We start from the raw sequence: 25658 nt of genomic DNA on the forward strand, positions 1-25658 counted from the left end.
ATAGGCTTTGTGGTATATACTTATGTTTCAATAGCCATTTGTGATTCGTCAAACCTTTCTTTAGGGTAGGAGTTGGGCCAAAACCAAGCCTAGCTACAAAAAACTCTTAGGTAGAAGAACTCACTACGAAAGCTAGCTCATAATTTAATGTATCTTATGAAGCATTGTCTATCCATTTCCTATCAAATGTGAGATGTTTTTCATATATCCACATTATTTTCTCGAGCAAAATAATAATTTCGATCAGTATGTATGCCTTCTTAATGACCCAATATGAACCTCAAATTGTACCGTACATAAACCATAATCAAATTATTTAGATAATCTGCTATTCACATGGTGTTGATTGTTGGTTTTAATTTAGGATTATAAACAAGTTAGAATTTAATCCCAAAAACGCAAGACAGAATAAATTGGCAAAATACATCCTAAAATATAAAACCAGTTTTCAAAAACATGACTCACCACAACATAAATTTTCGTTCCAAGAACCAGTCAGATGCGAGACAGTAAAACAACAGCAACAACAACAAGAAAGCATTGTCTGGAAGTATACATTACCTTAGAGAGATCAAGTAAGCAGGTCTGAGTTTATTCATAGAAGAAACTTGGGGGAGAATGAACAACAACAGATTTAGAAATTACAGGATCACCAACCACAATCATAGCCTTTTGATCGTCAATTCCTCAAGCGGGTTCTTGAGAAAATCCTTTTGCAATAGGGATTGTTACGTAGAATGGAATAAGGCCTTATCACTTTAACGAGTGTGTTATGAAGTGAACCCTGTTTCATTCCAAAGAATCCTTTAATCACTCAAGTTAATTAGGGTTAAAAGGAAGTCTCAAAAACTTGAATACTAGTTCTTATACCTTGGTGACAGAAAGAGCAGCTTGGATGACAAAGTTAGCATACGGGTCTTGAATCAGAACATCAAAATAGGGCACAGAGACGAGTTCACGCACTATCTGAGGACGGCTCTCTGGACAATTTCTTAAGCACCGTTCCACCGTATGGCTACTGAATTTCTGCATGGAGAGCTCTACATAATGCCTTTTTAACTGCGCTAGCACCATGGCTATCGCAGACAAATCCCTCAGATGTATAACGAACTGGACTGCGTAGTTCCTGCATTTGATCAAGAAAGAAAGTTATCTAGACTGAGTACTCTCTCAGAAGCAGTCATCCTTGTGTCATAAGATACTTTTTATTACCCATAAGGGTCTTTAGCAAGGAAGAGACTGTTTCTAGACACTTCAGCTATGAGCTTCTCTCGTTGTTGTCCAGTGGAATAAGCAATACATTTTTGTAACACACAGCATCCATGTTGATGTGTCGCCATATCAATGCAGAACCTTGTAGCATCTTCAAAGATGAACTATAAAGAGTGGAAGGAGAAACAAGGTTTCATCAGATGAAGATCATCTCCAATATATTTTGCTATTTTTGCTTCTAAAATAGAGAAAATCTATAATAAAAGTGAAGTTTACTCCAATATATTTCTTTTAAATAATAATATTCTAAGTAAAAATATAGAATTTCTTCTTCTAATTATATATAGAGGAAAAATAACAATCTCTATTTTATAGAGAAAAAAAATAGCAATCTCTATTTTAGAGATAGAGAAAATAAATAGTAATCTCTATTTTAGAAGAAGAGATATAGATGAGTTAGGAGTAAATTTAATTTTAAATGCTATTATAAAGGTAAATATGGAGAGGATCGATCATAGGTGCTCTAAGTAGTGAAAATAAAAAAAAAGATCATTGTGTCTTTATTACCTCGTTATCTTGTGTACTAAGGCACTGCAAGCAACGTTGAATCACATGATTCCCATTCACATCTCTAACGAGACTGAGAAATCCAAGTCTCAAAGCTGACTTCACCAGAAAAATCTGCTTCTTGGTTTTGACTGTTTCTACTAATCTCTGGACAACTCGAGTACTTAAACACACACAAACACACGAAAACAATCAGAACCTTAAACCTCATATCAAGTTGATTATATTGGTAATCTCTTACCCGTAAGTGTTAAGGGATATCTGGACAAGCCATCCAGGTTGTGCAGTAACGATAAGTAAGATCTGCATTCTTTGTTCTTCATTGCATACATCTAATATTTTCTGCATCAAATAGTTCCCAAAAGGGTCCGTCATCACCTCAACAACGTGTGGAATCACTTCGTTGAAAATGATCATAGAATCTAGACAAGTTCCATATTCAAGGATCCTCTGCAAGGATCTGCATCCATGCTGATCCTTAGCCATCAAGTAGACGTATCCCTCGATACCAGATGTCTTAGGAAGACTCGGATAATTAGTATTACCACCTTTTCGACGAGAGTATGATGGAACAGAGTGGTGACTGTTGAGCTCCAACATACTCTTATTTGGTGAAGAAACCATGAATATATCAGTACTTAACGTCATTTCTGCCATGTTGTAACCAATATTACAAGAACTCTCTCCATAGCTATGAAAATTAGGAACCAGTGTAGCTTTATCGACAGAAAAATCAGAAGAGACTCCAAAACTATGGTGACAAGTCTTGTCTTCTTTGTCCTTATCTCTGATGTTGAGACGATGGAGGCTCTCACAAAGTCCCAAATCGTTATACTCATCAGAATCAGCAACAACACTGCTATTGTAATGCTTCATCTTCAGGTTCCTATCGAACGGATGAGAAGCAAAATGAGACGAACCGTCTTCGGAAGAACACAGTCCGTTAGAGAAGTAACTCGAACTGGAAGATGAGTCTCGGGGGAAGAGACTGTAGTGATTCCATGAGGTTTGTTTATGAGAAGAAGGTGAACGTGAGAGAGACGAAGCTTCTTCTCCAAATTCACTTCTCTTCATCATCTCTATCTCTCTGCTTCTCTTTCTGTTTTTTTTATAAATATATAATAGTAAAGATAACAAGTAGAATAAATTTAACATATAATGCGATTTCCTATGCTGGATTTTCTCATTATGTAAAAAGTAAGATTACAGAAAAATAGTTATTGGGATTACATATGCCTCAAATCAAACTTTTTCTTTTGATTTTAAAAATATTTTCACTTAAAAGAAGAATATGGCAATATGCAACTGAAAAATGAACCTCTAAAAACTATGCACAATTTATTCTTATTGAGGAAAATAAACCCACAAATTAATGAGTTTATACAAAAATTAAGCACACACAAAAATCTATACAAATGTGATGAGTTTATCCTCGCTAGTTTTGTTAGATTAAGAAAAGGCACCAAGAAGTACAAACCTTTTTCTCTTGTGAGCTCTTGTAGTTTGGGAGCTTGACTTATGTTCTTGTGGAGCTGAAGAGTGCAAGATGATTGTCCAATTATATATTATAAGAGGATCGTTTTGCAACATTAAAGTATTAATATTTTTAAAAAGTTAAATTATGTAATCAAAATTTAGCTGTGAAAAAGATGTCAAGTAATATGAAAGTCTTTCACCATTTGTAGTCTTATGACAATACTTTCCACCTTTTTCTTCTCTTTTCTACTTTTATTTGTTTATTAATTATTTTTGGTGAGAAACTCTTGTAACTATCAATGTGGATATTATAAATGCTATAAAGTCAAAATAGCTTACAATTTTTTAATATTTAAATAATATTATACAGAGACACCTTAACACATGTGAAAGAATTTCTTAAAAAATAACTATGTTACTTTTTATAGATGTCTACACTTTTTTTATTATAGAGTGAAGACTTCTATAAAAGTAAGATAGTCACTTTTATAGAAAATTCTATTTTTATATTAGAGTGGAGACTTCAATGAAAGTAACATAGTCAATTTCATAGAGGTCTCCACTTTCATATTAGACTATCAATAATTATTTCAACGTTCATATCTTACATATCATCTTCTCTTTCTTCTACAACATCTTCTATTTTCTACCTAATAATTCGACATCCACTATTTTTGTATATTCTACAATAGTTTGTTGAAAAAAATTCAAACACTCTTTCCTATAATTTTTTTCTTTCACAATTTTGTTTTCTTATATGTTTTCTTTTGTGATAACATATTAACAGTATACAACGGACGTGGACAAAGGTCAGTCGCATTTATCTATACCCATGAGTAGCCTTTTGACACATAGTTTCATGACTTCTGATGAGAAGGAGAAGATAGAAAACCGAGTAAAAGGGGATAGAGGAGGAGGTTTAACAGTGGAAGTTATCAATCCTACGTTAAAAGTATGGGAGCTGAAGATGAGAAGAAGTCATGAGACAGGGAAGACTAGTTCGTTGTATTGGCGTATCAATGGAACCATGTGGTCAAAGCTAATAATTTCAAACAAGGTGATGAGTTGCAGCTTTGGTCCTTTAGGTCTCAGCAAAAGCTATGCCTTGCGCTTGTCTTGCTTCAAAGAGAAGAAAGGTTATTGGCAAATTATAGGGTTTAAAACTCTATATTTTTTTTTGGAGAATGTGTATGAAGGTTCGTATTCTTTTAGCTAAGTTATTTTGAAACTAAATTAGGGTTTTAGATAATGTTAAGTGTTTTGATTCTCTGTAGGCAAAGGTGTTTGGTGATAGATGTGACCTCGTCGAATCACAGCTCTAGAACAAGTTTAAAGAGAAACATAAAACACACAACTTTTGGGCAATTCATTCTTGCCTCTTTTTGGCTTTTCATTAGTTTAAATAGAAGTACATAAACAAACCTGGAGCATCCACTCCTAGAAGAAGGGAAATGGGAAAAGTGAAAGAAAAGTTTCCTAAGTCTAAAGATGACCTATTCTCCCATTATTATAACTGAAACAAATTACTAAACTAAAAAATTAAACAACTAACCACAACATCGGATATTTGATTTTTCAAAGCAAAAGTTAGAAATTTCTTGTGATCAGGCAAGAGTCATGTTCCTGAATCTTCCAACATATGTGGAGCACACCCCTCGTATCAACGACTAGAGTTTTCATCACTGTGCTCAAGGATGTTACTGCTGAGCAGCGTTACTAACTTACCACTCCTATATTGCTTGTGGTGGTCCGTCATGGATGTTAAGACAGATTGAGAGTGAAGCTGGAGCGTAGACGTACCGGAATGAACGTCTCCTTGCTTATGTTTCTTGTGGTTAGGTGTCTACTTACATCATTGCCTTCTTTATGTTTTAAATGAATTTTAAATGAATTAAGTAATTTAACAGTATATAATAAGATAAAAATGTATCTGCCACTGCTGTTAGTAGATGTATTTTATATAACTTTTAACAATATAAATTTCTGACTATTTTAGTCGTAAAAGTTTCAACTACATTAAGAAACAGAACCTTGTAAAACTAAACATTAAGAGCACAAAATTTTCAGAAGCCAATATAAATAAATCGTTTACATTTTTTTTTTGAAACTTAAATTGTTTATATTTTTTCGAAAACATAAAGCTGTTATCCGAATCATGTTATGATTGCTACTAAAAATCAGAAAACAACATTATTCAAAAAGATATAATATTTATCCATTTTCAATAGGATATTGGGTATAATACAGATTTTGAATCATGGAAACTAAAAGATGTTAGTAAATATATAGGATACTTATATGAATATCAAAACAATTGATTAATTGTTGAAATCAATTTAAATTCCAACTTTATTTTGTAGATTGCATTAATATTTATTTAATTAGTATAACATTTTGTAAAATAATATTCATTTAAAAATTATGTATAGATAAATATAATAATGTATAGCTTTGGAAACAAATATTACAAAATATGCTAAATACGTATGCTCCATGTAAATTCTTGGTATATGAATGTATAAAATAGTATAAAATTATATGTGACGATAGTTAACAAAAAAAAAAGAAGTAAATTGTACAATAGTATAAGAAAAGAAATAAGATCCCAACTTAGGTCATTTCCAATCTAACGGCAAAAAACACCATTTTAGTCTAGTTTTTACACTAAAATTCTCTAACCAATTCTAAAAAATCACACTATTTTAGTATAGAACTAGAGTACCACACACAATTTGGTGTGCTGCTATTCACAACGCTAATCACTATTCAATTATTTTTATTAATAAAATAAATTTAAATATCAATGTCAAGATAAATACATATAAAATAGAAAATAATATATAGAATTAATATATTACATATATTGAAATAGTTTATTTGATTTTATTATTTTAATATTATAATATATAAAAACTAAATATTTATTAAAAACAAATATTTTCGTGTGATAAATTTTATGCAGTTTAATTATATAATAAATTTTATTTATTATATATATTTAATAATAATCAAATTTCTAATTTAATAATAAAAATTTGGAAATAAAGTTTGGTATAAAATATGGTATTCTAGATGGAGAAGAAATTTTTCTTGGTGTTAAAAATTCACTAAAATGATGTACTTCTCACACCAAAATGGTGTTATAGGTTGAAGATGAGGCAAATAGTGTCACCATGTGACAAAAAATTATTGTCATTGTAGATAATTCACAATATTCCCCTCATTAAAATAGTTGATTGAACATACATAAACGCTATTACTCGGATCAATTGCCGAAGAATAACAAAAAAATTATTGTTTAAGCCCAATAGAAAAGATATGCTTTAGGTTTATTACAACCCAATTGATTTTATTCAAGCGAAAGAGCATGCTATATTTATAGTAATCATTCTTGTTGATGAGTTTCAAAAAGTTTTGATGAGGGTCTCAAATATATTTAATGCGTAAACAGTTATAAAGATTTCATGTATAAATTATTTCCTATTAAGTCGCGAATATATAATATTCTAAATTTTGTTAGTCCCCTAAATTCTTGCTAACCACGATTTATATAATATTATTTATTTTTAAAAGTATGAATAAAGGAAACAAATAGTAAGAAAATAAGAAAGTGAGTTAGGTGATTAAATGTTCTCAAATGTACAAAATACCCTTAATGAATTCCACGATTTTGCAGTGAAACATGACATGACAAAATACTCTTATCGGATTATGTCATATCTTACACCGGCCCAACTTGGAAACGAATAAATATATTAATTTATTATATTTATTAATCTATCAAGTATTAATCTATAGAGTTTCAACTGTACGTTGTCATTAATTGTTAATAACGACATGATTTTTCAAATTTATTAATTTTATCTTTGTGTTTTAACAATAATCCAACATAACTACTAATAATATAAGTCAAACATTATCATATGACAAAATTATTAAATATAAATATATAAAATTAAAAATAAAAAAGAACATTAAATTATATATATATATATATATATATATATCTTGTAAGGGATTAACTAAAGTGTTTTGAAGTGAAAAATGAACTTCTTTCTTTTAAATTATTCTAAATCAAACCTAAATTTTTTTGAAATAAATATTTTTACGATCATTGATATTAACATGTAATTATATAAAAATAATAACATAAATTAATTGGATTACACTAGAATATATAATTTATTTAAGAAAGAAACAAAAACATGTTAAAAATTTAAAATCCAATATATAATTAAAAAGTTTGTCTTCATAAAATGTAAAAATGAACAGTATTTCTTAAAATTTGAAGTAATACTGTTCATTATTTCAAAATTTGAAAAACAAAAAAAAACCGCTAGAACATTTTTTCTTCCAAAAGAAGTTAAAAAAAATGAAACACTATTGAAGATGTCTAACACAGTCTGATTTGTCATTGGATCGATATTTAATGGGTTGAACCATGTTATGAGCATATATATATATATATATATATATCTTGTAAGGGATTAACTAAAGTGTTTTGAAGTGAAAAATGAACTTCTTTGTTTTAAATTATTCGAAATCAAATCTAAAATTTTGGAAATAAATATTTTTATGATCTTTGATATTAACATATAATTATATAAAAATAATAACAGAAATTAATTGGATTACACTAGAATATATAATTTAGTTTAGAAAGAAACAAAAACATGTTAAAAATTTAAAATACAATATATAATTAAAAAGTTTGTCTTCATAAAGTGTAAAAATGAACAGTAATTCTTATGTTTTGAAGTAATACGGTTCATTATTTCAAAATTTGAAAAATATACTGCTAAAACATTTTTTTCTTCAAAATTGAAGTTAATAATGAAATAAAAATGAAACACTATTGAAGATGTCTAAAACAATCAGATTTGTCATTGGATTGATATTTAATAGGTTGAACCATGTCATGGGCATATCTTCTTCTTCCTCTTCTTAGACATTTGTAACTTGACACTAACTTTTAAAATTTTGTTGGGTTTAGGAGCCTTACCTTATTGTATGTGGCTCCGCCACTTAATGAACATATCACACCATCTATAATGAAAGTGTTGAATAAAAGATTCAACACTTGAATAATTATAATGAAGATGTTGAAAAATAAAATTTGATGTGTGGATGGTTTGGTGTTGAAAAGATTCAACATGTTGAATAAGAAGAAAGTGGAGACCACCGACGATACATGTAACTTTCTAAAGATTTTTGATATTTTCATATATTTTTAGTTATTTCAAACCACTAATCACTTTATAAATTAAATCTGTTATTTTATTTCTTATACAAAAATTTATCATTTAAAAGTCTCTATAAATAGAGACGAGGTTTATTTAATTTAGATATATAAAAATAATTATTAATTAGTAAAATAGGATGTTGAATTTTATTAAACAAAACCATTGTAGTATATAGTGTTAAATTTGTGTTGAACGATGAGGTGAAAAAAAAAGATGATGTGAAGTGTTAAAAGATGAATTGTAAGGTGTTGAATCATGAAACTATTGTACATAGTCTTATTAGTTATTAGATATTCTCATTCGAAAAACTATAAATGCTGTCTATAATAGAAATTTTTTTTGCATCAATATATATAGGGACATCTTATTTTATTTTATTTTAAATTTCAAAATTTGAGCAGTAAAAGAAAGGAAAACAACTACTTCATAATAAAATTTATAGCCCAATTATTCCTCCATCATTTTTTTTTGACATCAGTTATTCCTCCATAATTTAGGGGTGAAATCGAGAGAATTTCATAGTAGGATCCAACACTATAGATATTTATTTTGTTCACAAGAACCTTTGAGTCAGGCTATCGTTTCTAAGTTGTTACCGTTAAGTAACTGCATAACATCAATTATGATTGATTTTATTTTTATCTTTAATTTAAAAAAAATAAAGAAAAAAAACATAACATTTACTTTAATGATTTGCTTTATTTTTCGTAAAATAATATTATAAATGTATTTCATATCTAACATTATCATTAATTATTAATAATATTTCACTTTTCATACTTATTAATATTACTCAATTTTTTTATTTTAAAAAATAATCCAACACAATCACTATTTAATATAAATTACATGATCATATAATAAAATTACTACATAATATAATTAAACAAACACATAATATCATATTTTGTAAGGAAACACCATATATAATCGAGTTAAAGTTCTTAGAAATGAATGGTTTCATGCTCTTTTATATAAACATATAATTATATGAAAATAATAAATGAAACTTTGAAACTAATTGAAAAATATTAACGTATATAACTTATTTTGGTAAATGTGTTAGTAGCCATGATTTTGCCACATAACTTTTGTGGCTATATTAAAAAAAATTCTATATCCTATATCCTAAACCTCTAATTTAAATCCTATATCCTAAATACTAAAATCAATCTCCATATTTAATATTTTCATATTGTAAACCTCGATATTAAACTTAAAACTCTAAATCTATTTTGTAAAGTCTTTTCTAAATATAAATCTAATAACTAAACTACATATCTCAAACCCTATATCCTAAATACAAACTTAACCCTTACATACTAAACCATAAATCAAATCTTTTTCAAACTTAAAATCTCATCTTAAACTAAACTCCATTTAAAAAAAATATTGTAAATCATAAATTAAACTTTAAACCTTGAAATCCAAACATCAAACATCATTTCATACTTCAAACCCTATATAGTAAACACATTGAAATTTAATTTTTAAAACTAAATCATAAATCTAATCACTATAATTTAAATATTACACAGATAAAATATATAAACCCAAATGTTAAATTTAAATTCTAAACCCTATATCTATACCCTAAACCCCTAAACTTCAAACTTTAATTATATATTTCAAACACTAAATCTTATTTTGTTTAAACTCAGTTCAAAACTTAAATCTAATCATTTCAACATAAATATATTTTATCTAAGATACCACACTTCAGTTCGAAAACTCGCTAGGCGCTACGCGTGCGGCGCACTGGGGCCTAGCGATTTATTGAAAAATCGGAAAAAAATCGGGGAGTACGCGGGGAGGAATTTTTTGTATTTTTATATGTATAATACTCTATTTATACGTATAATACGAAATTTTATGTATAATACATGTTTATGCATAAAACATTATTGATACTAAAACTCACATTTTTGATTTTGTAGGAGCAAACTACTATATTGTCCATATTTTGTCAAATATTTTGTATACAACTTGAACAATAGTCTTGTTTGCTCACGCACCTTCCTCTCTCCATCGTCTGAGTTGAGCACTGAAGAACATCATTGTGTTTTCTTCAAACTATGCATTGGTAAAGAGTTCCAATGTGTGGCCATGAGGGCAATACCCTTTCTCCATCATATATTTCCTCAGGTTTAGTTCTAAATTGACTTCACCGTTCTCAAAGAACAGCTTCATGAGCATAATAAAAATGTCTTTGGAACCAAACACCTTCCCTTGATTTTGTGGTAACGCACCACTCACGTCTCCACATATCATGATCATCAAAGCATTATAATCTTTACAGTTTACAATCATGTGAACCTTCTCTTAGGAATTTCATCGAACAGTTGGCGTGCTTTGATCTTGGCGTGCCTTTTGATTTGTTCACGCTACACCAACACAACCACCATGTATCTGTAACGAGGGTTCAATCTTTCGAAAACCCATTTCTACAAAGCAACCACTAAAGCCAATCTCTGTTCTGTTTGGAAAAATGAAAAAAGTTGTTGATAATATCGGAGACGAAACATACAAATCGGAGGAAGTTTCTTCACCATTACGCGGACGCGTTTTCTAATTCTACGCCGTCCACGTCCATTCCACGGCCCACCGCGTAATGCAACCGAAGTGACTCAATTCGCCACGGAGTCCACCCGCGTCACGTTTAACCGGCCGAGTAATCGCCTCCGCGGCCGATTTTTTGAACATGAGGGCAAAACTCTATGGCTTAGACCAGAAGGAAAAGTCTGCTTCTGCTAGCGTGATTGCATCTAGAAATGCAACAGGATCACACCTTCAGCATTGGTTTCGTCTATTTCAACCTTAGGATCAAATAGTTACCTAGCTCTTGGGTCTTTTACTTTCTAGTGATCTGTTTACTTTTTGGGCGTTTTGCTGAATTGTAACCGTTGCCTCTTTGAGAGGATGTTCAACGATGAATAAAATAGTACTTAAAAAAAAAATCTATTTTATGTAATTCTGGCTAAATTATCTGCAATTCAATACATTAGTTGTAACACTAAAATTGTTTTATACTTTAATTTAAATAGCCATGGTAAACCTATGGTTAAATTAGCCACGAGAAATCGGTGAAAAAATTGTAGCTAAATTAGCCATGAATTGGTCGTGGAAAACTCGTTGCTAATTAATTAGGCACATTTTTTCTAGCCACGAGATATAGCCACAAAAACATTTACAACCGAGAATTATGGTGTTTTCACATAAGTACATAACCATGATTTTTGGCTCTATGCCACGATTTTAGAGAATATTTATAGTAATGATTTTTTTATTGTTTCATTTTTAAGTAATAAATAAAATACGATTAAAAAAACTTTCTTCAAAATAAAACAAAAAGGTGAAAATATGGTGGCTTAGTACTAAACAGTCTTCAGTGTTACAACTAATGTATGTTTTAAATGTTGTGAATGATACAAATACACCAAGAGGGCATATCACAAATACTATTGTCGTGTCTGAACTGTATATAGTTACATTATAACCAACTACTACTAGTCTAAAGAATTTGAGCAGATATCGCTCAAGATGGTCTTACAGTCGTGTCTTTGGATTGTACTCCTTTCTGACTTTGAAATTTCATAAGTCAACAAAAAGAATCTTATCAGACAAAGTTTTAACATAGATAATTTAGATATTAAGGAAGCTTAAGAACCATTGCATAATTTTGATTCTCCAATTCTTCTGATATACATTAATGCTTGTAAATTATAAATAGGTTTCATGAAATTACAATTCAATATATAGAGATATATAGTTATAAAGTAAAGCGAAAGAGTCCAATTGATATTGGTCGAGGCTCTCTAATCGTGAAGAAAATCAATCACGAATCAAACTGAGAAACAAACTAATTATAAAAGTTATTAAACTGATACTTTCATAATTTGCCCGTATACATGTTATCTTTCTATTGGGAAATTCGTGTTAAGTATTAAACGTTACTGATATAATTGATTCTAGCTATAAGGTAGACGAGACGCGGTTAGTTGATTATATAGTCTCTTGGAATTGTTCTCGCTCAGTATGTGACTTGAAAAATTAGTAATTCAGATTTCCACAATTAGGAAATGCACGAAAAAAGATAGCTTGACCAATGTTATTTACTACCGGCTCATTATGAACAATACAAATAACTTTTTTGGTGTATTATAGAGAGAAAATTTTACGGAACCAGTCTCAAAATTACATGAATGTTATTAATATTATTGTAAGTAAAGCTTACTTATAAGTTATTACTCACTTGCCCAAAAAAAGTAATACCTCACAAGAAAATGTATTAGTTTTACAAAAGGATTTACCAATGATCAATAACAAAGATTATCTCTTCCAGCTTTGACTTCGGAACAGAAGATCTTGAGTTCCACCTACAACCCATGTTTCCTTGGAGATGTCTGGAGAGAGTTTGTAACAGTTTGTGTCGTAATTCATCACCACCATATTTACATTTTTCTCTTTCTCCATCAATGTTCTCAGATCCTTCTTCTTTATCACTGTCTCCTTCTCGTATTCTCCTCTATCTTTTTCAGTGTTTTCACATTCATTGTCTGCCCGCGCAGATCTGCACCGCATCAGCAACAACGCGTTTGGCGGCGGAACCGCAGTTTCCGCGTCTGTAAACGCTTTTTCCTTTTCGTGTAGAACCTTAGACCATTTTGAGAAAACACTCCCCGAAGCTTCGTCTTCATCTTCATCTTCCTCTTCGTGGGAGACTGCATCTACTGGAGGAAACACACCAAAACACCGAAAATCAAGATCACGGAGACACGTCAAGAACCCCATGACATCCTTCTTAATCCCCAAAAACTTACCCTCCGACTTGGTTCTATGTATCTTGTCTATCTCCCCTATCAACGACTGCCAATTCTTGCCTCCACCACTGCGTTTACTAGGCCGCACTTTGATCTGACCGGCACACGTGACTTGCGGCGACGTTGGTTCTTCTGCTACCTCTCTTTGACTATAATGCAGGCTGCCGCCGCTTCCTGAGAGCTTACTGAAGCTGCGGCGGTGGTGAGGAGCATTTTGACGGCGGATAAGGGAATGAGAAGGGCTAAAAATGGATTTAGAATGTAAAGACAAGCGTGTTCTTGAAGGGAAACAAACCATCAGATCTGCAGAGTAACCTGAAGACTTTCCTCCTCCTCCTCTGATCATCTTTTTTTTTTCAGTTTGATTCTCTCTTCTTCTTCGCTTGCTTCTTAGATTTATAGGATGGTGTTTTAGCTTTTGACGTGTGGTTGAGTGGTTCTCTCTTTAGGTTTAAAATTTTGCTTTCTACTCATATTTTTCTTAAAATTTTGTTTCTTTTAGCTTTTTAGCTGAGCTTTTGCAATAAGATAATACTTTCTGCCATGGCAAATTATTATAATTGTTCCTTTGTTTACTTTATTAAAAATATTAATTATATATAAATTGATATTTAGTTTTATAAGTTTTGTTGGTACCATAAAAAATGATGGTTGATTTAAAAGAAAAACAAAATTTCGCGCTATTTTAAGCAGGCAAAACCGTAACTAAAATCATGATGAAATGACTTGAATCATGATCCCTCAACTAATAGGGTGAATTATCCTTCAATTACACCATTAATTATCTGTTTTCGTAAATTATATTTAGCAACCCGTAAGTTTGGGTATTTTTTAAATTAATTTATGGTTTTCTTTTTTGCATCATAGATTCTTGACATATATTATCATCATTTAAACATTCAAATTCAGTATTTTGTTTCTATAAAGAAAAGAAAGAAAGATAAGAATGTGACAAGGGTGATGGTTGATGATCAAGTAGCCAATAAATTGATCATTTTAAAGGTTCACTTTTCTTTGACAAAAAAAAAGGTCCACTTTTCTAATGTTGTTATACACATTGAATGAATGATAAAAAGAATGGCAAAGGGATATTGTTTTCTATTCAAAGTTGGCTCAATTGGTGAATGTGCTCAATTGGTGAATAAGCTTTGTATTCAATTCGACTTGGATCTCTCGTTTGCATACCAACAAAATGTTCTACCTAACACTTTAATCTAACGTATTAGACTTAGTCATCATTCGTACCTATGGACAATAGTTGAGCTAAACTCCGCACTAACAAAGTTTTAATTATAAGAGATGTTTTGTTATAGTATATCCATTCCAAATACAAGAGCTCATTGTTAATCATGTAACATGTATGGGACCACCAGATCTTCGACCTTATAGTCCCTATGTTTATAACTTCCGCAGCTTTTGAAATTTATAACAACGAACGTGATTAAATTAGTGTGTTAGTGGCTAATCAACGATGTCCTTTTGGTCACGATGCCACTTAGTGGCGAAAACAATGATAACCACCTTAGATTATGTATTTCTAATGATGTCAGAATCTATTGTTTGTCAATTCCGTATGCCTATACATAAAAGTAATCTAAGACCAATATTATTTCAGTCTCATTTCCACTAGTCCTAAAAATGATGTTTTTAGCATTCTGAAAAGATCAACAGTTATGTTAACGTCTAAACAATAATTTATGTTTCATAACCAACTGAATAGCAAATTAATAGAATATCTACAGAATAAAATGTTTCAACAAGTCCCTCATCTCTCTTTTCTTCTTACATGATTGTCGAAAACTCGCATGTCTAATGTATAAAGTGTTCAGATAGCAAAATCGTAAATAATTGAGCATCATTAACAATAAGTCATCGAATAAAATTAACATGATACGTATGATGGATCAAATAACATTTAATCAATTTCTGTAATCAAGATCCTACATGTTAAGGTCTTGCCACTAAATCATATTGCAAATAGATATACAAATTGTATAAACAAATACAATAATAAAGAATAAGAGTTTATAGCACTGATCTAAAATCATCACTACACCATATATAACAAAAACTCAAGAAGTATAAACACCACGCGTCACAAGTATGATATATCTCGATTAAGATAAGAAAAAAACAACATTAAACTGTTTTTGAAGATTAGAAAAGGCTCTATAGCCTCTATTCGATTTAATAGTTGGGATTTAAAATATTTTTGAGTGACGTCTACATTCTATAACAAATACTCAGACGTCACTGAACGAATTTTCTTAGTAAACTTCTGACGTTTTCCGGCACAATTCATGCCATATTATTGTATCTTTTTGGTCACTAGAGAATCAAAATCCGTATATGCTTTCGAATATTGACCAAAAATATACGCAAGTCAAAGGTTGAAGCCAGCTTTATAATATATGTAAATGCGCACACGAGCCACACGACACACGACACACGTGAAGAAAATGACATTTCCTACTAGAAAGCCCTAAAGGCCCATTACAAGGCCCAATAAAAGCTTAAAATGAATTAATTTCTAAATTAATCTTCTCACGTTTTAACAAAGCGACCACCGCTTCACCGTACATACAGTTCCCGGCGAAAGCCTCCGTCGCCAACTAATCATCTCCGACATCGGAATATCCTTCGCTCGGCCTTACGATCACGAGCGTCGCAGATTCTAAATAGATGCCGCTTTTGAGCTTAAGCGACGGCGCGTGCCTCATGCTCATCCTCACTTTCGGGACAACACTCCTCCGGTTTTTCACCACGCGTTCGTCTGCTTCTCCACCACGCGCCTCCTCCGTCTTTCGAAACTCTCTCAGACCCTCTGTTCCCATCACCACCGTGCCTTCTCCTCCTACGTCATGCATCACCAAACTCTCCATTTCTTTGTGCTCCTTCACGACTTCGCTCATCAAAAAATGACGAGTCGACGCGGCCATCAAAGAGCTTATCGTCCACACCACGCGCGTTTCCAGCCCAATGGCGTCTGACTCACCGTCCGGAGGGGAAGAGGACACGGTGGAGGCGGAGCGAAACGCGACGACGACGCATGTTTTAAGAGTTTTACCAAACTCTGCTTTCCACTTAACGGCGGCGCCTTTCTCAAGGCTTACATCGCCGCCGGGAAGCTCGACCTCAAGATTCTTGATCCGGTCAAACCGAGATAGAATCTTGGAAGGAATATTAGGTGAAAGATTCGTGAACCGGATCGGTTTAGCCGGTTTAGAGAATAAAGAGAGGAAGCCTTGGAAGGACTTGACTAATGATTGGAAAATGTTGCTGACGGGAGAATCGGGCCGTGACTCGGTGGTAACGTCCTGGTCGAGTCGGAAGAAGAGTGACTCGGACTGAGGTACAAGCGAGTTGAATCGCTTGCAGACAGAACTGCAACGATGTAAGGTTTTGACGTCAACGACTTTGTTCAAGATATCGACAACGATCGCATCTGGAAGTCCATCAAAAACGTCCATCTTCCGTTTAAAACCTTTGGAACGAAGAAGAGAGTTTCTGTTTTGTTATCTCTCTCTCTCTCTATGTTTTTGAGTTTCTATTATTTTGCTTTGGTCGGAGTCAGGAGAGTGTAGCATATAGTTTTATTTATACTACTCCGGTAAAGAGGGGTAAAACCCAAAAACAAAGGAAGGATCGTTTTCTTGCACTTGCCGTCTTTTAATGCTATTTTTATTTGAGAAATCGGCCAAAAAAACACTGAACTTTGCGGGAATTGCCAAAAGAAACCTGGACATATGGGCTAGCCAATAAAATCATGAACTTTTGTTGACTTTTCGGGTTTATTAATAAACTTACGATTGACTGACCAGATTAACACACCGTTAACCGAGTTAACTGTTAATTAAGCGGACGTTTATTTTGGGTGTTAAAGTATACGACGTCGTTTCATCACTTTGTCTGATTAAAGACAAACGACGTCGTTTATATAGCTGTGTTATTAAAAATATGGGTTTCCTACGGCTCGAACTCGTGTACTCGGGTTTAATGGTAGGGGTTTTTGCCACTGAGCTAGTGGACTTTGCGATAGATTTACGAACACAATTTCTTTTATTCTTCGAATCCGAGTTAAAGACAAATTAATGAAACGACGCGTTTTATATTAACTTTTTATTAAAAAGATGGGGTTCCATCGACTCGAACTCGTGCACTCGGGTTTAATGGTAGGGGTTTTTGCCACTGAGCTAGTGGACTTTGCAATGTATGTACGAACACAGTTTCTTTTATTCTCTTTGAATCCGAGTTAAATGAATCAAAAAGAAACGACGGCGTTTTCTCCTCCGATTGGTATAAACCCTAAATGGGCGAAATCATAAATCCAGTTCGCGATTCAAGCTCGATTCTCTTCGATCTCGTCCTTAAGAATCTCGATTCTCATCTCTCCTTCTTCGAGTATCGCATGATGAGTTCGGGTTGTGAGGATTCGTCTGTGAATACGATGGGAATTCGTGGTATCCCGGAGCAATGCGGCTGTGGTCGAAGAACTGGGATATACACATCAAAAACGAAGGTCAATCCAGGAAGAACTTTCTTTAGATGCCCAACGTTTCAAAATGTAAGTGTTTAATTTGATTGTGTTTAAGAAAAGAACATAAGATTCAATGGCTAGGTAGTCAGTGAGAAATTGTTTGAACAAAAAGATTGTGTTCATGATTTGTGTCTAGGATCACTTGTATAAATGGGTAGATGAAGCTGTCTACGAAGAGGTTCAAGATGCATTGCCAAAAGTTGAGTGCTTTGCATCAGATGTTATGAAACTTAAAATGGAGATCGAAAGCATGAAAACCGTGGAGGAAGAGTTGAAAGAAGATGTCAGGAAGGCGAGCAATGAACTTAAGAAGCTGAATGTGATCATGAAAGTGGGTTTTTCGGTGGTTTGTTTATGCGGTGTGATATGTCTTGTGTTGATCATGTTTGACAAAGCATATGGGTTGTCTATGAATAGCTACTAGGAGACTCTGTTTATGTAAGACTATGTTTATGTAAGACTCATGGTTCATGTAAGGCTATGTTTTAAGACAATGTTTCAGTAATGTTTATGTTTTACTTCTTGATTGTTTATAGAAGGACAAATGAACACACCAATGAACAGACCATCACGATGAAAACACAAAGATAATAACCGACAGTTTCAAATTAAAACAGCAGGAAGAAAAGAAAGAAAAAGGTAGTTCTAGTTCTAAAAGCATTCAGACAGAGACGCTATCATAAACAACACACAACGAAAATAAACAACACACAACGAAAGCATTCAGACAGAGACCATCATAAACAACACACAAGCATCTAAAAAAACCATCTTCCCCACGCTGCTGTCTGTGATGCTTCAGCTTGTGAGGATTGAGGAACTTCCCATCGTGATGATTGAGCTTGTGAGGATTGACCTTCTGAAGATTGAGGAACTTCCCATGCTGATGCTTGAGCTTGTGAGGATTGATTTTGTGAGGTTTGAGCTTCTGAGGATTGAGCTTGTGACTCGCCAAAGTGTAGTCCCTGCAACATATAAATGAATTGTTAGACACATTACCGAGAGCTAAAAACAATGAGATAGAAACTAAGACCCTAACCTGATATTTCCTTGGTCTGCCTCTTGGTTTCTTAGGTGGACTCTCAACAAAAGCCTTCCGACATGTATTCTTGTAGTGCCCTTCTTCTTTGCAATTAGAGCAGGTCATTACCCTGTTCGCACGACTCAGCTTGGTAGTAGACACTGTCTCATTGGTTCCCTTCTTTCGATCATGGTTTTTAGGCCTACCAGGCTTGCCATTTCGATTAGGTGGTGGAATCACACCTAATCTATTGGTCCGAGGCCACTCTATCATCCCATTTACAGGTCTGATCCCAAAACTGTAGGTTTCACGCCACTTAGAGGTTGTGTAGAAAGGAGCCCAAGCAATAGGGACAATCCTATTGTCTCCATCTCTTCCAACCGCAGCCAACAACTGTCCCTTGATGTCCCATTTCAAAAAGGCTCCATCTAAGCCAATAACAGGCCTACAAGTCTTCTTCCATGCTTCCTTTTGTGCTTGGAAACACATGTAGAGTCTATAGAACCGCTGCTTGCTTCCAACCGTGGCTCCTGGTATGGTTTCAATTTCCATGGTTGATCCAGGATTGCTCCTCAATATCTCTGCTTGGTAATCCCAGATTTTATCAAAATGCTCTTCATGGGTCTTTCTCCTTTCTTTCATCACCTTCGTCTTGGCCTTAATGCATGAGTTTTCTAAAACTTCCATCTTATACTCCCTCAATATCTCAGCCTGTATCTCCTTTGCCGTGAGCTTAGGATTCAGCCTTAACCTCTCAGCAAATAGACTTGCAATTGCTGACCTCTTAAGTATCTTGGAATACCCTGTCCTCTCACACTTATGGTCATTGACGTATGCTTTTACCATCAACTTCTGTTTCCTCCTATCATACGAACAGTAGACCATCCAGGGACAAGGAGCTTCATCATCTCTCATCTCAGCGGCACATTTTGCACCCATCTTCAAGCTACTGGATCTGTAGTACTTGATGTTGTATCTGGTTTTCAGGGTATACCTCAGACAAGCATGTTTGAAGTCCTCAGCATCTGAAAATGTCTTGCCTAGCTGAAGGAGCTCCTCTGGATCAGTGTCTTCTCTGTAAGCTTGCGCAGGTCTCATCTCCTCTTCATTCTCATCATCTGATGACACAGGATCAGGGATTTTATCATCATCCCATGCATCATCATCGCCTTCGTCTTCATCAACCTCACAGTCATCATTTTTTGCTTTATCACCAAAATAAAGACTCAAATCTGTACAACCAACTTCCTCAATGCCAGCAATACCGTTCTCATCTTCCCTACCATCATCACCTATATCCCCAAATTCCTCAATCTGGAGAAATTCTTCTCTGTCATCACCATCATCACCTAGACTCCTCTCCGAGTTTACCTTCTGCTTCTTCGATTGTCTAGGAGACACAGGCGACCCGCCATATGAAGTTCCCCGCCTTGTCTTCTTCGCAACTGTTGATGCCAACATCTCAGTCTCTGGCCATTCCTCTCTGTCATCACCAGAAGGAGCCACATTTACCTTCTGCTTCTTCGAAACTCTAGGAGACAGAGTTGAACCACGCCTCGTGGCCTTCACCGGAGATGGCGACCCATATGAAGTTCCCCTCCTCGTGGTCTTCTCCGGAGATGACGCAGGCGACCCATATGAAGTTCCCCGCCTTGTCTTCGACGCCTTCGACACCTCTGTAGATGCCAACATCGATATCCCTTCAACGCTTTTACGAATCCTCGATCTCTCCGGCGATGACAAACTCACAGAAGCATCGCGTTCTCCACCCTTCTTCGACTCTTGAACCGCTTCGTCACTCCCGTAATCGAAATTCCTCATCGCTCCGAAAATCATTACCTCCCTTCCATTCCTTGTGAACTTCGTCTTTACCATCTCCTCACCATTACAAGAGAAATCCCCAAATCGATTTGAGAAATTAGGGTTACGTTCAAACACGGGTTTCATTTTGTTTGATTGAAATCAAACACATCTTTTGATCAATAAAAATAAACATGTGTGATAATCTTCCGAAAAGTCCACTAGCTCAGTGGCAAAACCCCCTTAGGACCACGAGTGCACGGGTTCGAGTCCAGCTAACAACAATTTTAATTAAGCAAAACGACGTCGTCTTGAGATTTTGTGTTTAACAAAACAACTGAATGAAACGACGTAGTTTCACTAAACGGAAGTAATTAACGGTGAGTTAACACTGTCTTAACTGTCGGTTAACGGTGTGTTAATCTGGTTAGTCAACCGTAAGTTTGTGAATTAACTAAAAAAGTCAACAAAAGATCTGGGTTTTATTGGTCAGGCTCGAGTACAGGTTTCTTTTGGCAATTCCCGCAAAGTTCAGTGTTTTTTTGGCCGATTTCTCATTTTTATTTTGGTTAGTTTGAAATTTTCAAAAGGATTACATCGGACGGTCTATAAGCGTTCCTTGATCGATGCTCCACGCTTGTTTTAAGATTTGTTTACCATTATCTTGATTCGGACAGGAAAAATCCAAGAAGAATCATATATATAATAGAATCTTTTTAATGGATTCATATCTTTTATGGTAGTTTGTACTAGCTTAGCTCATAAGTTCATTAAAAATGATTTATTTGAAAGTTTCAACGAAAGGTTGAGGATGATTCTGACGAAAAACGATTACTAAATTTAACAATGGGGCACACAGCCGATTTAGACATGTATACTATATACAATGTATACTAAATCCTATCTATATTTATTTTTAAACTACATATCAAAAATATTTAAAAAGACTTCCAAAATATACATATATAGTATGTTAATTCCATAAATATGATGTCTTAACCGTGATATCTCGAAAATCGGCTAAATTTTAATCAATGACATAAGAATAATATGTACTAATTTTTATTAGAAAAATTCAAAAATAGTAATATTGTCACAAAATTTTAAATAAGCTGGATCCGAGTGAGCAGTATTCACTAAATTAGAGTCAGTATTTTTTGGAGTTAGTTATTGCAAATTCTTCAATCGTTTTAATTTTCTGTTAATGTTATCATACATTTATAAAGTAGTTCATCCCAAAAGTTCTAAATACATCTTCTCTATTAAAAGAGAAGTACAATTTTGTCTACTATAAGAAAATCATAGCTAGACCATCTAATTAGTAGCTTAATAAACTGAATTAATATTAACATATCCTTCCTATTAACAAAGAAACCATATTACGTGGCTAACAAATCTAAACAACTTCCCTATTCATCATATTTAATAGAAAGTTTATTATTTTTTATTTAATTTGATTCTAAAATATATTGGCTAGATCTGATAATCGATTTATTATATATATACATATTTATATGATTCATATATCTATTCATTTATTATTTTTAAACTAAAATGTATAAAAGTGCAATATATATCTCTAAAACTTTATTTAGTCTCATTAACTTCATATACTTTGTACCTCTATGTTTGCTTAATTGTAAATATATCTCAATATTATAATATTTAATTGATATTAATATCAACTAATAAGTATATATCAGCAAACATTAAAATATTTATAAAATTTTATGCAAATATAAATATAAAATAAAAATGCTCTAAAAGTAATTTTTGTTTCTAAATATGATACTCAAATATAAATATTAATTTTAGTTTAAATAACACAATTATTTATTTTTATACAAATTTAAATTTATTACTAAAATATAAATACATCCGTGCGGGTTCGAGTCTAGTATATGTTATGTGTACGATGATGAAAGATTTGAACTCTTTGGTATTCGAAGGGTCACATTCTGTTTCCTATAAATAAATACACATAAATAATACAAGTGAGGACATGTCCGGTTTTTGATGAGGAAACATTAAAAACTGGAATTACTTTCGTTCCATTAAGGTAGATTTTTTAGAAAAAAATTTGTTTCACAAAAGTATTTTTTGGATTTTTTATAAAAAAAATATAAACTTCAATAAAATTAATTGACTTTATTGAATTACTATTAGTTAAAAATTATTGAATGTAATTACAGAAAATGATACATTTATTATGATTAGTTTAATGTGTTTTTTAATATGTGTGAAAATACTAAAAAATCTATATTTTTTGTGAGACGGAGAGATCCATTTAATTTTGAATTGAAAATTCATGATCACTATGGATGATTGATCATGTCCAATTTTTTTCTTTTTGTAACTATTACATCACTAGTATTATAATGACTAACTAGATTTTGACCTGCGTTAAAAAAACGCGGGTTTATTTTTTGAATTTAATAATTTTTAATATAAATTTTTATATAAGATAGTTTATAAGTTTGGCCATATTATACGGAACCAAATAATCAACCCATACCAAATTGAAAAAATGAAACCAAACCTGAACTAAAATTTATAAATAACCGAACATATAATATATCTCTAGAACCAAAATAAATAGATACTTGAATTTTTAAAATACAAATTATATACCTACAAATATTAATTATATATAATTTCTAAATAACCAAATATCTTAAATATATTATTTATAAGCTGAATTATCCAATAAAAACAAATTACTCAAATATTTTTTCAAATATTTAAAAAAATATCTTAATAAGTCCTCAACATTCAGTCTAATTTTCCAAAGGAACCAAAACACCAATAAGTGGTATCCACAGTCAAACCAGTAAACGCAGTCACCGTATATAATCTAGTTTCAATTTAATAAAAAAATTCATTATTTAAAATCCTTTAAAATCTAAAACCCCTATTAACTCGTGAATCTATACCAGATGATATGGTAAAAATCTAAAATAACATGATAATATTTTTCAAAATTTGATCAAATTTCTCATATTAATTTTACTGAGATATAAAATTGAATAAACTACATTTTTTTTATGTTATACATTCTAGTTTATAGGTTTTATAATGACTATTTTAAGATTATATTTTCGAGCTTTAGAAATAAAATTATTATTAAGTTGAGTATAGTTGAGTCAACTATAAATGTTAAAAATAAATAATATATTTTATTTAAACATAAAAAACATTCTAAAAATAATATAATTTCCTGAGAAAATATTTATACAAAACTCTTTCCCCTAATAAACCCAATTGTAAAAGATTTTCATCACAAAAATAACCTAGGAAGGTTTTCAAAGAAAAAACTATAATTTTGTTATATAATTAAGCTTTTTGTTGTATTGTGAAGTATTTCTCTAATCGTAATTGGAAGTTAATATGTTTTGACCGTCGAATGGTATCATGTTTTTAACTTTCTGTTAACCGTACTTGCATCATGTTTTTATGTGAGTTTGGGTCATAAAACATTTAATATGAATTAAAAATATGGTATTTCTCAGATTTTAATTACCAATAAATCCAAATGTTTTTATAGTAACTGTTGTTATTAAAGAAAAATTATTGTGGGTTGTATGATTATTAAATCAGTTATAACTAATCTGTTTTTTTTTAAATAGGTATAGTGACAGAAAAGTAATATTCCATGAAAAATAGAGGTAAAATATAGCAATGATTCTGAATTAATAATATTGATATATAAATCTTTGGTGTATCATAGTAAATTGAGTAATAAATAAGAGCATTGATTATTTTATAGTTAGAGAAATATAAGGTAATTGTTTATTGTATAGTTAGAGAAATATAGGATTAGACCAAAAAAATAGTTAAGTCTAGTGAATAGATCTAACAACCTTTGATAAGGAGATTTTTTGGGGCTACTTCCCTTTTAATAGTATAGATCAGACGGTGGTGGTCTAATGATGACGTATATTATGATTAAAAAGACAATATGCTTACAGTATTTGTTTTGTTTTAATAGAAAACTAGATTTTGACCCGCGCTTTCCAAGCGCGGGGTTGTTGGATTATATTATAGTACAAGTTTTATTATATCGAAAAACATAATTTTTAACAGCTATATAATCTGCAAATTAGTTTATTTGAGATTTTAAATATACACTTTTACGTAAGTTTCTTTTCGACATGAGAATTATATCCGGATCAAAAAAACAAACCGAACCGATCCAAAATTATAGGTTTAGTTCAGGTCCAGAGAAGATAACCTATTGGGTTTTTTTTGACCCGTATGTTTTTGTTTGAGTCCGGGTCCTACCCTAGATCCGATCATAAATATGTATTTATTAGGTATATTTGGATATTTCGAATATGCTTCCGGTATTATGGATATTGTTTTTAAGTTTTTGGTTTACGATTAGAGTTTTGATTTCAGGTAAATTTTTCAAATTAAAAAAAAATTGGGTATTTGGATAAAATTTTGGGTATTTTTCAGTTCATCGTGTCAAATTTTGAATACGATTTTAAATTTTTAGGTATTTGATTTTTTTTTTGGTATTTGTTTGGAGTTTCAAATATTTTTCGTGTTTTGGATATTTTTCAGATTTTTCATATATTTCAAATTCTTTTAGGATCTTAAATACCCGAACAGATGTGGACCCATTACGTCCATATCAGGTCCAAGAACCTTTTGATATAGATTTTTAACGTTATTGTACAAAAACATGGTTGATGAAATATTTTTCTGAGTAAAGGTATCATAAGAAATAATATTAAGATATGTTAAAAATATTTAAAATATTGTATGTTTAGAATGATCAATGTATTATCAGAAAAATAATAAATAGTTATACATAACTCCAACAACTTTTTTATATTAGATTTTTTTAAAAATCTTTCCTTTTTAATAGTATTGATTCCTTTTAAGTGAAAAATATATAAAAGTATAATATCTAAACAAATAATTTTCAAAATCTTGAATAATCAATACTGATATCGTGAAGTCATGTTAGCTTTATA

The 25658-nt window shown here is 32.0% G+C and overlaps 5 protein-coding genes across 5 annotated transcripts; 1 reads left to right on the forward strand and 4 right to left on the reverse strand.

Moving 5' to 3' along the window:
* Positions 1-679: 679 nt before the first annotated feature.
* LOC106355234 (putative pumilio homolog 8, chloroplastic) lies at positions 680-2856 on the reverse strand. The gene is made up of 5 exons (XM_048735515.1): positions 2021-2856; positions 1780-1942; positions 1213-1376; positions 871-1126; positions 680-784 (listed from the first exon to the last, which is right to left on the reverse strand). Exons 1-5 carry the CDS (start codon positions 2854-2856, stop codon positions 680-682), a joined length of 1524 nt encoding a protein of 507 aa, XP_048591472.1.
* Positions 2857-12764: 9908 nt separating this feature from the next.
* LOC106356412 lies at positions 12765-13735 on the reverse strand. The gene has a single exon (XM_013796168.3). The coding sequence runs from the start codon at positions 13662-13664 to the stop codon at positions 12828-12830; it is 837 nt and encodes a 278-aa protein (XP_013651622.2). The 5' UTR covers positions 13665-13735; the 3' UTR covers positions 12765-12827.
* Positions 13736-15706: 1971 nt separating this feature from the next.
* On the reverse strand, positions 15707-16947 carry LOC106356409 (F-box protein AUF2-like). Its single transcript, XM_013796167.3, has one exon. It carries the CDS (start codon positions 16786-16788, stop codon positions 15931-15933), a length of 858 nt encoding a protein of 285 aa, XP_013651621.2. The 5' UTR covers positions 16789-16947; the 3' UTR covers positions 15707-15930.
* Positions 16948-17026: 79 nt separating this feature from the next.
* On the forward strand, positions 17027-18313 carry LOC125576516 (uncharacterized protein At1g43920, Chloroplastic-like). Its single transcript, XM_048736768.1, has 2 exons — positions 17027-17882; positions 17992-18313. Exons 1-2 carry the CDS (start codon positions 17628-17630, stop codon positions 18277-18279), a joined length of 543 nt encoding a protein of 180 aa, XP_048592725.1. The 5' UTR covers positions 17027-17627; the 3' UTR covers positions 18280-18313.
* A 137-nt stretch (positions 18314-18450) lies between these two features.
* LOC106441351 lies at positions 18451-20738 on the reverse strand. Its single transcript, XM_048736767.1, has 2 exons — positions 18895-20738; positions 18451-18820 (listed from the first exon to the last, which is right to left on the reverse strand). The coding sequence occupies exons 1-2, from the start codon at positions 20710-20712 to the stop codon at positions 18614-18616; spliced, it is 2025 nt and encodes a 674-aa protein (XP_048592724.1). The 5' UTR covers positions 20713-20738; the 3' UTR covers positions 18451-18613.
* Between the last annotated feature and the right edge of the window lie 4920 nt (positions 20739-25658).

This window comes from Brassica napus, chromosome A7, assembly GCF_020379485.1.
Source record: "Brassica napus cultivar Da-Ae chromosome A7, Da-Ae, whole genome shotgun sequence".
NCBI classification, from domain to species: domain Eukaryota; kingdom Viridiplantae; phylum Streptophyta; class Magnoliopsida; order Brassicales; family Brassicaceae; genus Brassica; species Brassica napus.

Coding starts and splice junctions, on each gene's coding strand:
- LOC125576516 (XM_048736768.1), top strand. CDS start 17,628: ATGGGCGAAATCATAAATCCAGTTCGCGATTCAAGCTCGATTCTCTTC. Junction 17,883..17,991: donor GATGCCCAACGTTTCAAAAT/GTAAGTGTTTAA, acceptor ATTTGTGTCTAG/GATCACTTGTATAAATGGGT.
- LOC106356412 (XM_013796168.3), bottom strand. CDS start 13,664: ATGATCAGAGGAGGAGGAGGAAAGTCTTCAGGTTACTCTGCAGATCTG.
- LOC106356409 (XM_013796167.3), bottom strand. CDS start 16,788: ATGGACGTTTTTGATGGACTTCCAGATGCGATCGTTGTCGATATCTTG.
- LOC106441351 (XM_048736767.1), bottom strand. CDS start 20,712: ATGATTTTCGGAGCGATGAGGAATTTCGATTACGGGAGTGACGAAGCG. Junction 18,821..18,894: donor GCAGACCAAGGAAATATCAG/GTTAGGGTCTTA, acceptor TATATGTTGCAG/GGACTACACTTTGGCGAGTC.
- LOC106355234 (XM_048735515.1), bottom strand. CDS start 2,856: ATGATGAAGAGAAGTGAATTTGGAGAAGAAGCTTCGTCTCTCTCACGT. Junction 1,377..1,779: donor TTAGTACACAAGATAACGAG/GTAATAAAGACA, acceptor CACTCTTTATAG/TTCATCTTTGAAGATGCTAC. Junction 785..870: donor CTGCTCTTTCTGTCACCAAG/GTATAAGAACTA, acceptor GGAATGAAACAG/GGTTCACTTCATAACACACT.